This window comes from Archocentrus centrarchus, chromosome 14, assembly GCF_007364275.1.
Source record: "Archocentrus centrarchus isolate MPI-CPG fArcCen1 chromosome 14, fArcCen1, whole genome shotgun sequence".
Classification (NCBI taxonomy): Eukaryota; Metazoa; Chordata; class Actinopteri; order Cichliformes; family Cichlidae; genus Archocentrus; species Archocentrus centrarchus.
The window spans coordinates 26,907,325-26,920,491 of record NC_044359.1 but is presented as its reverse complement, the minus strand read 5'-3'; the positions used below and the strand labels follow the sequence as shown (position 1 = coordinate 26,920,491).

General features: G+C 44.3%; 2 protein-coding genes across 2 annotated transcripts in view; both read right to left on the bottom strand.

Annotated features, from left to right (window-relative positions):
- Positions 1-1,350: 1,350 nt before the first annotated feature.
- hspb1 (heat shock protein, alpha-crystallin-related, 1) lies at positions 1,351-5,018 on the bottom strand. Its single transcript, XM_030746269.1, has 4 exons — positions 4,489-5,018; positions 2,694-2,757; positions 1,972-2,151; positions 1,351-1,931 (listed from the first exon to the last, which is right to left on the bottom strand). Exons 1-3 carry the CDS (start codon positions 4,877-4,879, stop codon positions 1,995-1,997), a joined length of 612 nt encoding a protein of 203 aa, XP_030602129.1. The 5' UTR covers positions 4,880-5,018; the 3' UTR covers positions 1,351-1,931; positions 1,972-1,994.
- A 1,506-nt stretch (positions 5,019-6,524) lies between these two features.
- srrm3 (serine/arginine repetitive matrix 3) overlaps positions 6,525-13,167 on the bottom strand; it is an 89,868-nt gene continuing 83,225 nt past the window's right edge. Inside the window, 1 exon segment of the mRNA XM_030745516.1 lies at positions 6,525-8,695. Within this exon segment, the coding sequence (XP_030601376.1) occupies positions 8,422-8,695 (274 nt within the window). The 3' untranslated portion in view covers positions 6,525-8,421.

The window sequence follows — 13,167 nt, the reverse complement described above, 5'->3', positions numbered from 1 at the left end:
TTGCTTTGAAGTTGGTTGGTCATTAGCGGTCATTTTTGTGTGTGTGTATGTGTGTGTGTGTGTGTGTGTGGGGTTCTGTGGTCTGGTTACCACGTTGCTGTGAATTGCTTCCTGTTTGGATGCAGCTTTGGGCCTGTATTCTTTCTAAAGGCCAGCACGAGGTGACGTTCAAACTTAAGTCTGATTGAATAGAAGTCTGTTAAAAAAAAAAACAACCTACTGCTCCCAGGCTCATGACCTCAGCAAACACTGTCCTGATGTGTTTAGTTTCAAGCACATACAACGTGATGCTCATTTTGAACATTATGGATCACATTAGTTTAAAAAGGACGTTAGTGTAGGGTATGCTTTAGGGCAGGCCTACCTTGTGATTGACAGGTTGGTACATTGTGAGTGTGCTCATGATGCCAAGCACATGATGATGATGGCCAAAATATTCAGCTCGAGGCTTAAAAAACAGGACTTTGTAAACCAGCGGCTATTTGTCTGTTTCTATCTTATATATTAACATATTCACAGCCACCGGAACAGCTAGAAATAAACTATAGATTTATAGTTACTGGCTTTTTGGCTTCAGCAGGCACTGTAAATTTTCATGTCCCCAGTAGCATCCATGCCTGGTGCAATGGTTTCAAACAACCTTGTTCAGTCAAGAGAACAGAGCAAATCTCCATCAATTATGTATCTATTTGCCCATGAATAATTCAATACAGACGTTCCATATGATGGAATTATGCAATTTAGGAGTTGTCAGTGTAGATGCACAGCTGAAAAGATGGCTGTATTTCTCTGTACATATAACATCCACCTCATACATCAGCAGCCTCATCACTTGTTCTCTGACTAATGAAGTAAGGATCCGCACACCGAACGGGGTCCCGCCCGCTGCAGGTCACTTGATTGGGATTCATTTTAAGAAATGCATTTCATATACCTTCATGGTCTGCATATTATGAATAGTATATTAAGTCCTTATCAGTTTAAATCTTGTAGTCGCTGACCTAATGGGGGACGCGGTAATAAAAAGTTTAAGTAATGTTTTATTCATGTAGTGTGTTACAATTTTAATGAAAACCCAGCCCACTGTGTTACTGTGCAGAGGGATCAGACAGCCTGATGGGGTCGCCGTTGTTAAATATCAAAATGTTTCAGTGATGGCGCGTCTCCTTGGTGATGAGCTGCTTGCACTCGCGGGGGCCGATGTGTTTCACTTGACTCTCTTTGGCACCGACGACCATAAGAGGAATAGTTTAGTATGAGTTATTGCAGCAAGAAGACGCCTGGCTTTTTAGTTCAGTTATCTAGCTAAACACCAATATTGTCAAATGCAAATAAACAGCAGAGACTCAGTGTGTTGTGTGTTTTTTTATTTTCTGTTTGCTCGGCTTAAACCAGTCTTTTTCCAGTCTGCACCACAGTAAGATCACAAACGGTCCTTGTTCTGTCCTCAGAGCGGTGGTGTGTATGCCGATTCTCTCCCGGGATTCATGGTTCCTTAATTGTCAAGTTCGCTGCTATTACATCCATCATGATGTTGTCTTGAACACGCAGCGAGAGGGGGTGTGTGTGTGTGTGTGGAAGTCAGGAAGAAAAAGAAACAAGAAGCTGTGAGTGGGGGCTAAGCTGAGATATCCCGTATTGAGTTGAAGAGTGTAATTACAGCAGAAAAGCACGCATATGGCACTGGTGCAGATGTGTTTACTCAGTGCGCTCAGCTGGGGTAGGCTCATTACCAGAGATGGAGGCGAGAGGGAAGAGTGAGGGCAATCCTTCGCTCTCTTCTCCCTGGCATGAGAATAAGCCTGGTTTATGAAGAGCAGTAAGCCGCTTCCTTACCTCACTACATGCAGAATATCCCCCCTGCCCTACTCCACACACATATTTGAGTATATGTGTGGAGGAGGGTGTGTGTGTGTGTGTGTGTGTGTGTGTGTGTGTGTGTGTGTGTGTGTGGGGGGGGGGGGGGGGGGGGGGGGGGGCTGCTCATTTTCTTCCTACTTCTTCACCACACCACCTTTGCTTTCGACATTGACGGGTATCGTGGTCTCTGAGGACTCGATGGCCGGATTGATCAAAGGAGCTTCCACGGTCAGCACCCCCTCAGGAGAAAGGGCAGAGGTCACCTTCTCGATGTTAGCAGTAGGAGGGAGGCTGTGAGGGTGCAATAAGACACAATTAGGTCCAAAGTTAAAACAAAAAAGTTGTTCCTTACTGAAAAAGATATTAGTGATACAAGTTAGTCAAAAACTGACAGGATAATAACATTTAGTAAAATCAGTACAGTTCAGTAGCAGCTCAGTGTGTGTTATGGCCCCTGGATGGCAGCAGAGCCCTACGAAGCTAAAAACTACACAGAGGAAGGATGAAGTGCTGGGAGGCTGCTGCTGCTTTTCAGAGCATGAAATTCAGCTATCAGCCCCCAGCCAGCCTCCTACAGGCCGGACCAACCCGAAACTAAAGAGACTCACGGTATCAAAAAATAAATAAATAAAAATCATTGCAGGAATCTGAACCCAGCCAGGAAATTTATTTCTACCATAAACATTAACAGCAAAGCCAGTACCCAACAGCCACAATAAATCCATTTTTACTTCTAAATATTACAGCCTTCGAGTGAGTCGCTGGCATACTGCACATCTTTTAATTAACCAGGTTAATGGAAAAAAAAAACTAGTACACTAAGAAAAACTTACGTGTACTTCCTGGTGAAGCTCCTGGACACAAAGCCGTGCTCGTCTTTCCTCTCCTCGTGCTTACCTATGGACACAAAATACTTCAAGCTAAATGTGGCCCTAGACTGAAAGATGCATTCACTATAAGGAGCAGTGACTAAAAGATTAAATAAAGAGCCAGTTCTGCAAGAAGATAGCTTGCTCGTAGTTTTAAAATGGACCTGCTGAGAGGACAGTGCATGTAGATGTTCATGACTTCATACCACTAATCCAAGCCTTAATTTGTGCACTCCACTTTCAACACTTGATGAATTTCCTAAATCTGGGATGAATGAACTATTTCTGATCTTATTATGTGAAGGCTGCCTATATCACTCACCTCATGCACTGGATCTACTGCATCTTTTAACTTTAACAAGAGCTACATCAGCTTATTTGGACTAGCTCTGGGACCCTGCTGCTGTGAGTGCTGGCTCACCTTCATGACTGACCAGTACAAAATGCACCTGTTTCCTGGTGCACAGAGTGCATTATAGAATGCATTTATGTTTTGTATTCCACTAGTTTCCACAACCTTTACATGCAGCCAGTAGAGATGCTTGCTTATATGTTGGTTTACTATTATACAGTTATACAGTTCAGTGCTATTTAGGTTTTCCTCCTGCACAGCCACAGTCACATGACCCCACCGGGAACATAAGATCCTCGCCAGACTTAATCGGCCTCTCTCCTCTCAGATGCCCTGCTGTGATGCTGAAACACTGCCCTTCATTCTGGCCCTAAATACAGTAATATGTTTGTTGTGACAACGGGCAGATAAAGGTTGCAGTCCTCAGGGAGCTGTCCCCTTTTCAGCAGGACCAAGCTGCTTGTGCTGAGAGTGTGCCTGGCTGAGCCGAGCAACCACTTTATCCAACAGCCCTGTGAAGGGTCATTAGTTTGGAGCAACAGCTATGAAGAGGCTGCACTTTGGTGTGTTTACAAAACTCTTCATTAAGCTGTCATGTTTAAAATATGATCTCGGTTCACTGGTGACATATGAGAAACATAAGGTGGCAAATTCCACTCGTGCTGAATCGCATGCTTTGTTTATCTTGGTGTTTGTCATGAGGTCCGGTCTCTCTCAGCAGAGATTTTGGGTACAGCCAGGGACTGGACCCTGGATCTGGACAAGATCCAGCAGTCCTTTTAAAGTAACAGACACACGGGATGAGCTGTGGCTAAATCCCCTGCTCTGAGAGTGAGATCCTTTGTGAAATAGCAAGCAGAGAGAGCACACGGCTTCAGAGAACTAAGCTATTGTCTGATCGATCCCACACTTTGTTCAGGTTTGCTTTGGTCCTGCATGTTCTGGATGACCAGTGAGGCTGTTTTTGCATTGTGTTCATTTCTGAGCTCCCACATTTTGAACTGTCTCGTTTTACATCCAGTGGGCTTACAGCCTCACCCTCCCAGGCCCTTGAACACATTACTCTATTGTCTCAGGACGTTATGTAACTATGTAACTGCCTCGTGCTCGACATAGAAAAAAAAGGGTTCCTGCCTTCTGATCTTGTGTCTTTTTGTTCAGTTTCATCCCTTTCTGTTTTGCATAAGAAAAAGAGACACTTAAGTACAGCAAGTGAGACGTTCCGCCTACCTACCAGTACCAGTGTGTTTTAAGGAAAAACAGATGTAGGTGTAAGGTAGAGTGCACCACTCAAGCAACCCCTGATGGGAAAATGATGCCTCAGGTGTTTAGTATGTAAGGGCATAAAACTCAGTGACCTTTCAATCATGCACTAAGCAGAGCAGCAGAAACAAAACGAGTCCTCACCAGAAATTTCCACCACACCATCTTTGGTCTTCACCACCAGCTCCTCGGGTGAGAAGTGGTTCACATCCAGTGATACCTTCCAGCTGTCTTGGGTCTGTTTGATCTCTGAAATGCCGCTGCTCAACTGGCGGGAGAGGGCCCGAGCCTGAGCCTGCTGAGCCATCAAGTGGCTTGGATGCATGAGAGGGGCATGTGGCATCATTAGTTCTGGGGCCAGGATGGAGGGCCTCAGGTAGCCCGGCCAGTGAGTGCTGGGGAATGTGGCGACATCCTCGGGCAGGGCGGGCATGCCGAAGGCCTGGTCAAAGATACGGCTGCTCTGGTGCCAATCACGGAATGGGTCCCAGCTCGGGCTGCGGAGCAAGGTGAAGGGAATATGTCTCTCAGCCATGATGGTGATGATGATCCGGATGTTTCTTTAAAGCTTCAGAGGAGTGCTGCTGTGTGCAGATGAAGAGCCCTTTGGCCTCTCTGAAAATCTTTTCTTAATATGCTGTCTGCCTCTCAGCTGAGAGCTTTTATAGCCACTGACACCACCCCTATCAGCAGAGCCCGCCCTTCTGATTCAAGCCCCATACCTCATGCCCCCAGAATGTTTTGGGAAAGCACTAGAATATCTATTTGTAGCAGAGGTAGCACTGGAATGGAATCCAACAGGAAGGCCCTCCCATGTTACAGCTGCCCACTGCACTGTTAAACCCTCCCCCTCCATGCTGTGTTGAAACCCCCCACCCCACCCCGCAAGCCTCTCTCTGGGCGTCCCAAAGAGCCAGAAGAATCTGGGAGGCTTCTGACAGTCCACACTCACAAGGTAACATGCTAGTTCTAACAACACTATGAAACACTGTCAGCCTTGAATTAAATACACAGCAGAATATCATGAATGGAAATGACTTGCACTCACAAGAAGCCCCATTTAAACTGGAGGAAAATCCACGATATTCACACCTGTCTGTTGTAAGATGAGTGTCTGATCACATCACAAACAGGGAATTAATGAGCTGCAGTTTCTCAAATCTTCTGTTAACCTGACAGTCGTTCATTTTTACTGTACGTCACATATGCTCCCACCAACTTCACACTTTCAGGAGCTACAAAAAGGCATTGTTTACTGGATCAAGGCTTAAAGTAAGTTACAGAGTTCACATGAGCTCCCAGGCTCCAAAAAGCTGTCGTAGAGCTTTTATTTACTTCTGCGCAGCTGTCAGCAGGAGGTATGAATTACCAAGAAGAGGAAAATGTAGAGTGATAGTGAAGAGTTTGGTGCACTTACCTTGCGTTTGGATGCAAAAAGAATGGAAATAACTCTTCCGCAGTTCTGGATAAACACATCTGTAAAAGGGATGACATTAAAATCAGCTGATTGGTTTTACGTGTCCTGGTCCGGTCCATGCTGCTCATTGTCACGCTTACTGGTATTCTTGATGAAAGCGTGCCAATGGTAATTACATTTGGGTCCACCAGTGCTTTTCCTGCTATGACAAGTCAAAGTGTCTGCTGTGTAAATTGTCTATTAAGCTTTACACGTATAACATGCAGTTCTTATGTGAGCAGGTGTCACAGGGACATGCCTCCATCTCGTTCTGTCTAGTGAGAAAGAAAGAGGAGAAACTAACAAAACCTGACAGTCCAGCCACAACAGCAACAATAACAGAGAACTCTAGAGGAAGTGTGCAGAGGAAATGGAGGTTATTCTCATTTATGTGGTATATGGCACTGTAAGCTTAGGTTTGTATTTGATTTGTGGAAGATTTAGCTCAGCTCTTAGCGTAAGAAATTGAATCCTTCAAAGTTATAGCACAGGGTGTTGATATCAGTCTCTAAAATAACCCACATCTTCCTCTCTGTCCTCATTTGCCTCAAGCTTTCAGTAATTCCCCACAGCTGGAGAAAATTCTAGCCCATGTGAGAGAGAGAGGTTTCATGTTTTCGGTCAGCTTCTCATCAGTGCCATCTGTAGGAAAATACCTGCACAGCACCTACAAGACATCATCATCACTGCACCTAAAGTCAGAGAGAAGAAATCAAGAGTTGGATCATTTCCCCATTAGTTTCTGTTTATTGTCAGGTATAATAACTTGTACAATACAAAGAATGATTTGCAGAACCAAAGGGGCAATGCTATACTTGGAATAAATGGTCAGGTTGCAGAGTATCATAGTTGGATTAAAGTCTGGTTACACAGGAAATGCATGTGCATGAGACCGGACGAATGGTAAGGAAGACTTAGGCTGATCCCTGATTGTATCGCCTGTTTGTTAACCGCCCTCATGGAGCTGCAGACACAGTGTCTGCTATGCTACCACTCATTTTCTTTTGCAGTCAGTAACCAGGGGACCTCTGCTAGAAACATGTGGCTGATTATACAAGGGACTGTAGTATGGAAATGTACAGTAGAGTAATAGACTCTTCAGGCTGCTCCAGGCTGAGCCCTCTTCCTCCCACAGTGCAGGCAGAGCCACAGCGGCCCCGCGTTACTATGAGTCATTATAGCGGCCGGGGATGCGATAATGGCAGACGTGGGAGTAACTGTGGGTGAACACTCAGTTCAACTGGCTCAAATCAGAGCTCCTCACACGCGCAGCAGTGAATCTGCACACTGCTCGTTAATCTGATAATGGGAGCAAGCCTTTGAGACAAGAAACTGCTTTTGTGTATAACGTGGACATGTACAGTTGGTTTTTTTTTCTCACATCTCGCAGCAAACTCATCTCTAAAGCATGATCCAACTGCTTCACAGCCAAATGATAAATAAATTAAACAATAAATAAATAAATAAATGAATAAATACAGCAAGTTTTATAAATAGCTGAGGTCAACTCACATGTGTGCATGGAGACTTTTTGCAGTACAGTACCATACAGCAGCTCACGTAAATCATTACCTCGTTGATCTTTGCAAAGGAGCACGCGCACACACACGCGCGCGCACGCACATACACTCACACACATTCGCACAGGATTAGCATAATGAACATAATTATTTAAACAGGGAAGAGAGTAAAAGTACATAACACACACAGCCCCTCCCCCTCCTGCTTCATTCACCTCTGTATGCAGGTAATATAACGGTCGGGGGGGCACAGAGCCACCCTGCGGGCACCTTTCATTTCCATCAGGTCCTTTGAGTCTCTCCTGATACATCATGCTTAACACACCTCCTCAAACTATATGGAATATACAGTGCATAGTTTACAAAGCCAGAGTTTACATCTATACACACAAACCTATGCAATACCATTTTCTCCTAAAAAAACAGTTCATTTTCTTTTTTCTTTTTTTCCCCCTTTTTCCCAATTCATCCTCTGACTTCTCTTTTGTTCTCACTTTTGTTGATCTCTGTGCTTGGATGAACTGGAAGTCTTTGGGGATGATGAGTACATGATGAAGGAAAAAATGATTCTCTGAAATGTACAGTAAACTGTTTGTCTGTCTTCTTTTTGTCTTCTACTCAGCCCCTATTTTTAGGATATATATATATATATATATATATATTATATGTATATATATATATTTAAATAACTGTAGTGAATTCGTTTTTGGTTGCTGTGTGGAAGATGAGAAGGAAAGTGCTGACATACAGTGAGATTTGTTCTTTGGGCTCAGCCAATTCGTTTTGGACATGTAAAAAAACAAAAACAACAAAAAAAAACCTTTCCTTGAATACCTTGTAGATGTGAAGACATGAACAGTGACAGCCAATTTCATGGTAATGTCCTATATCAAAATACATTTCTCCTCTTTGATCCAGGCTCTGTGTTAGAGACAGAACGATCCAGGGTGGAGGAGTTTGGATCCTGGACCGTACAGCAGTGCGGCCCCTGCTGAGGGCTTGCTAAAGATACGTAATGATTCTATTGGAGTGCGGCAGATATAACCGCACTTCTCCTTCTCCTAATGTTTCTGTTTTCTCCTCCTGTCCTGTTGGTCGAGATCAGAATCCCGGACTGCCGTAGCTGCTGCGGCTGTAGTAACTGTGGTGGCTGTGGGAACGGCTCCTGCTGCGACTCCAGCTCCGGCTCTGGCTGCGACTCCAGCTGTGGCTTCGGCTCCAGCTCCGGCTCCTGCTGTGGCTCCGGCTGTGGCTTCTGCTGCGGCTATAGCTGCTGTAGCTGCGGCTGTGGCTGCGGCTGGATCGTGACGGGCTGCTGTCATAGCTGGAAGATGAAGGACTTGGCCGGTAGTATGGGATGGGCCGCTTTCGAGCGCTGGAGAAGGGGAAAAATAAGGGTTTGACCAGTTAGCGTCGGTGACATCTTAACCATATTTCCTGTGGTTAGATGTAAAACTCATGATGTGTTAAAACAAGATCAGGCCAATCAGTGTTAGGTCACAGAGTGATGACTTGTGATCAGTACAGGATCTGAAAGAAAGCACCTATGTGGGTTAAAAAAGAAGCTGTTTAACCACACACGCGCGCACAACACTCACGCAAACATACAGCGGAAAAATGCTTGTTTTTAGCTGAAGCTTAAGCTTAGATTGCCTTGTTAATAGCCACCCTGGAAGTACTTCCTGTAAGGTAATTAGCTGTTAGCTCCATAAAGAATTTCATCGTCTCAGTGGAGGCCAACACCCAGAAAAAATATTAAGAGTTAACAGTGCAGGGAGAGATAAACGCTATCAAGGTATCCCTGCTGCTGCAAGGTCTGTTTCATGAGCAGCGTTGTAGATAACTCCACCCCAGCTTTTGTCTTCTATATCTGTGCGGGAATCAACAGCCTGAACAATAAAGGTGGCTTCCATTCTAATAAACCTTGATAGCGCTTTAATCTCTGTATCCCCGCATTACAACATTAGTTCAGAAACACAGCAGGGTGCAGCTCTAGAGTCGGAGTGAGTGTCAGGAAGGAGACAAAGGAGCAGAGAAAGGACAGAGGAGGAGGAGGCCATGTTTACTCAGGGGAGCTCTGATGATTTGCTGCTCAGCCGAACTTCAGGAGTCACAGTAGTAGGGTCCTGCTGCACAGCAACTGTTACCAGGGTAACTAGCCGGCAGCAGTTGAGTTCAGCAGCATCCCGTTGTCTTGGTGTCAGGACCTTTAGAACTGAAGTGGAAGATGACAAAGTACACACATTTCACCCATGACTATTTACACTCGAATGTGAAGGAGCAGAGGTGACACAGGGAGAGACTGAAACACATTTCACAGGGGGGGGTGGGCTTTCTTCTTCTCTGTTTGCCTCAATAATTAACTGCATTCAAAGTGCAGCAAGCACCTCAATGCACTTCTATGGATAACAATTTAATGATCAAATGAGAATAAAATAAGAAGTCAAAGCTGTAAGCAGGAAACAAATATGCTCTGAGTGTGGATGAGCCTAATAAATGCTTTTAAACAGACTCATTGAAATGGAATTGAACAATAAATTACATTGTATACATGAAACAGCCAATCAGCACATAAATAGATTAAATAAACCAGTGAAATGCTTTGCCATTTTAATCATACTTCACTTTATGTCATTTTTCTTATGTATTATGTTTTATCTTGTATTGAAGCACTTTGGTTACAAATCACTAAATCTTCAAATAAATGAGGGCAATAACTGAATTCATTTATTAATTTAAGTGACTAGTTCTACACTTTGAGATCCTCAAATCTCAAATTTGCATGCACTATGAATGGGTCACTCTCAGGAGCTCAGTGAATTCCAGCGTGCTACCGTGATAGGATGTCATGAAATTTCCTCACTACTAAATATTCCACAGTCAACTGTTAGTGGGATTATAATAAAGTGGAAGTGATTGGGAATGACAGCAACTCAGCCATGAAGTGGTAGGCCACATAAACTCACAGAGTGGGGTCAGTGGATGCTGAGGGTCACAGTGGACAGAGGTCACCAACTTTCTGCAGAGTCAGTCACTACAGACCTCCAAACTTCATGTGGCCTTCAGATTAGCTCAAGAACAGTGCACAGAGCGCTTCATGGAATATGTTTCCATGGCCGAGCAGCTGCATCCAAGCCTTACAGCACCAAGTGTGATTCAGTGCGTCGGATGCAGTGGAGTAAAGTACGCCACCACTGGACTCTAAAGCAGTGGAGACGTGTTCTCTGGACTGATGAATCACACTTCTCCATCTGGCAATCTGATGGAAGAGTCTGGGTTTGGTTGTTGCCAGGAGAACAGTACTTGTCTGACTGCATTGTGCCAAGTGTAAAGTTTAATGGGGGGGGTTATGGTGTGGGGCTGTTCTTCAGGAGTTGGGCTCAGCCCAAAGGACCCAAGACATTTTGGACAATTTCATGCTCCCAACTTTGTGGGAACAGTTTGGGGATGTCCCCTTCCTGTTCCAACATGACTGCACACCAGTACACAAAGCAGGACCATAAAGACATGGATGAGTGAGTTTGGTGTGGAAGAACTTGACTGGCCTGCACAGAGTCCGGACCTCAACCTGATAAAACACATTTGGGATAAATTATAGCGAAGACTGTGAGCCAGGCCTTCTCATCCAACATCAGTGTCTGGCCTTACAAATGTGTTTCTGGAAGAATGGTCAAAAATTCCAAAAAACACTCCTAAACCTTGTAGAAAGCCTTCCCAGAAGAGTTGAAGCTGTTATAGTGGCAAAGAGTGGGCCGACATGATATTAAACCCTATGGATTAAGAATGGGATGTTACTCAATATGTTCACATGTGTGTGAAGGCAGACAAGCGAATACTTTTGGTGATATAGTGTACTTTTAAAAATATACACATCCATCAAGACAAAGTTACCTGAGCTTAGAATAAAGACTGCAAGCAAAGAGGAAACAGCAAAGTGGTTATTTGCTTGATCCCTCTTTGGATTAAGCCAACACTTTCCAAACTGTTGCTTGTACTTAGCCAACAGAAAAGAGACTCTGGTGTGTGACTGTTGGCAAAAACAAAAAGGCTGTTACTTTTTCACACTAATGCTGCTCAAACAATTTACGGAACACTTGTTCATCACAGACAGTCAATTAAACTTTAGTGATGTCAGTCTGTCCAGTTAGAAAGCATAAACCATACTGAATCCATTTCGCCTGCTTTGGTGAAAATGGAAGTGACATCAGGTGCACTGCAGAGGCAACAACAAGGCAACCCCCAAAAAGGGAATTGGTTTTGCAACAGACCACTGCAACTAACTGATGTTTCTCTAGTTATGCTTTTTGCTAGTGTCATTGTCACTACTGGTAGCGTGAGACAGTACCTGCAATGGTTTATGCTGCACAGGTATTCCAGCTCCTCCAGGACAGCACAATCATATGTGCCATCACAAAGATTTCCTGTGTCTCCCAGCACAGAATCAAGAGTGTGAAGGAGATACTGGGAGACGGGCCATTACACGAGGAAAGTTGGACAAGCCTGTAGATCCAGCAGCACAACCTTACAAATTGACCTCCAGCGGGCTACTCGTGCATGTTTCTGACAAAAAGGTCAGAAACAGACTCCATGAGGGTGGCATGAGGTCCTGACGTCCTCAGGGAGAAGTGTGCTCACAGCCCAGCATCATGCAGCTCAACTGGCATCGCCTGAGAACAGCAGAACTGGCAGGTCTCCCACTGCTGCCCCGTTCTCTTCACAGATAAGAGCTGGTTCACGCTGAGTATATGTGAAAACATGAAAGAGTCTGGAATCTGGCAAACATTATGCTGCCTGCAACATCATCCAGCATGAACCGATGTGGCAGTGGCTCAGTGATGATCTGGGGAGGCATATCTTTGGAGGGTCACGCAGACTTCCACATGTGAAATCAACTGTACCCTGAGTGCTGTTAGCTACGAAGATGAACTCCTCAGACTCAGTGTCAGACCTTATGCTAGTCCCGGTGGGCCCTACAGGTGCAGGGCAATGCCCCGCTTTATGTGTCTGGCAAGTTCCTGGAAGATGATTGATGCCATTAGATGCCATCTGATGCTACCAAATTGTGCCACAGACTATACACAAGCTCACTGATCCCCCAAGACATTATCCGCCGTCTCAGTGGGACGATGCCCAGACATTGTTGGAAGTACACAGAGGCACGTGGGCCCATAGACGCCACTGAGACCCTGCTTACATATGAACGTTTTCAGGTGGAAACGGTAATCTTCTGTTCTGTTTTGACCATTCGTTTACACGACCTGAGACACAAGTTGGATGAGCCTTTGATTTCAATTTACATACATAATCACCAAAAGGCACATTTTGTTTTTTTTACAGTTTCAGTTTGTTTTACCTATTAAAATCATACTAATAGTCCTGTTAGGTTAAGCTTCAGTTATCACTGTGTGCTCAGCACAGGAAGCTTGAGAAGAAACACCAACTCATCTGCAGTTTTTATTGGTAGCATGTTTGCTTTTGAATTTATCCAGTATTTATAAAGTTTCTATTTCTAATCTCAGGTGCTGTAGTTACAGGTTAACAAAAGCTTATTCAATGAGGGACGGTATCATAAAGTATGTCATCTCTAAAGGAAATGAAACATGATTGCAGGGTAAAAAACATATCTAATGCTTAATAAAGCACAATAAGCACTTCCCTGATAATGCTGCTAGAAAGTTTGAAATAGATGTTTAAAAGGAGGAGGTAACCTTTTGTGTCTGACGTCTCTTTGTCTACCAGAGTGCATGACTGCATCCATTTATGCCTGCGGTTTTTCATTTTTACTTCACACAAAGGATTTAATGGGTCATAAAGGGTTTCTTAAAAAATTACCAGTCATGATTTAAA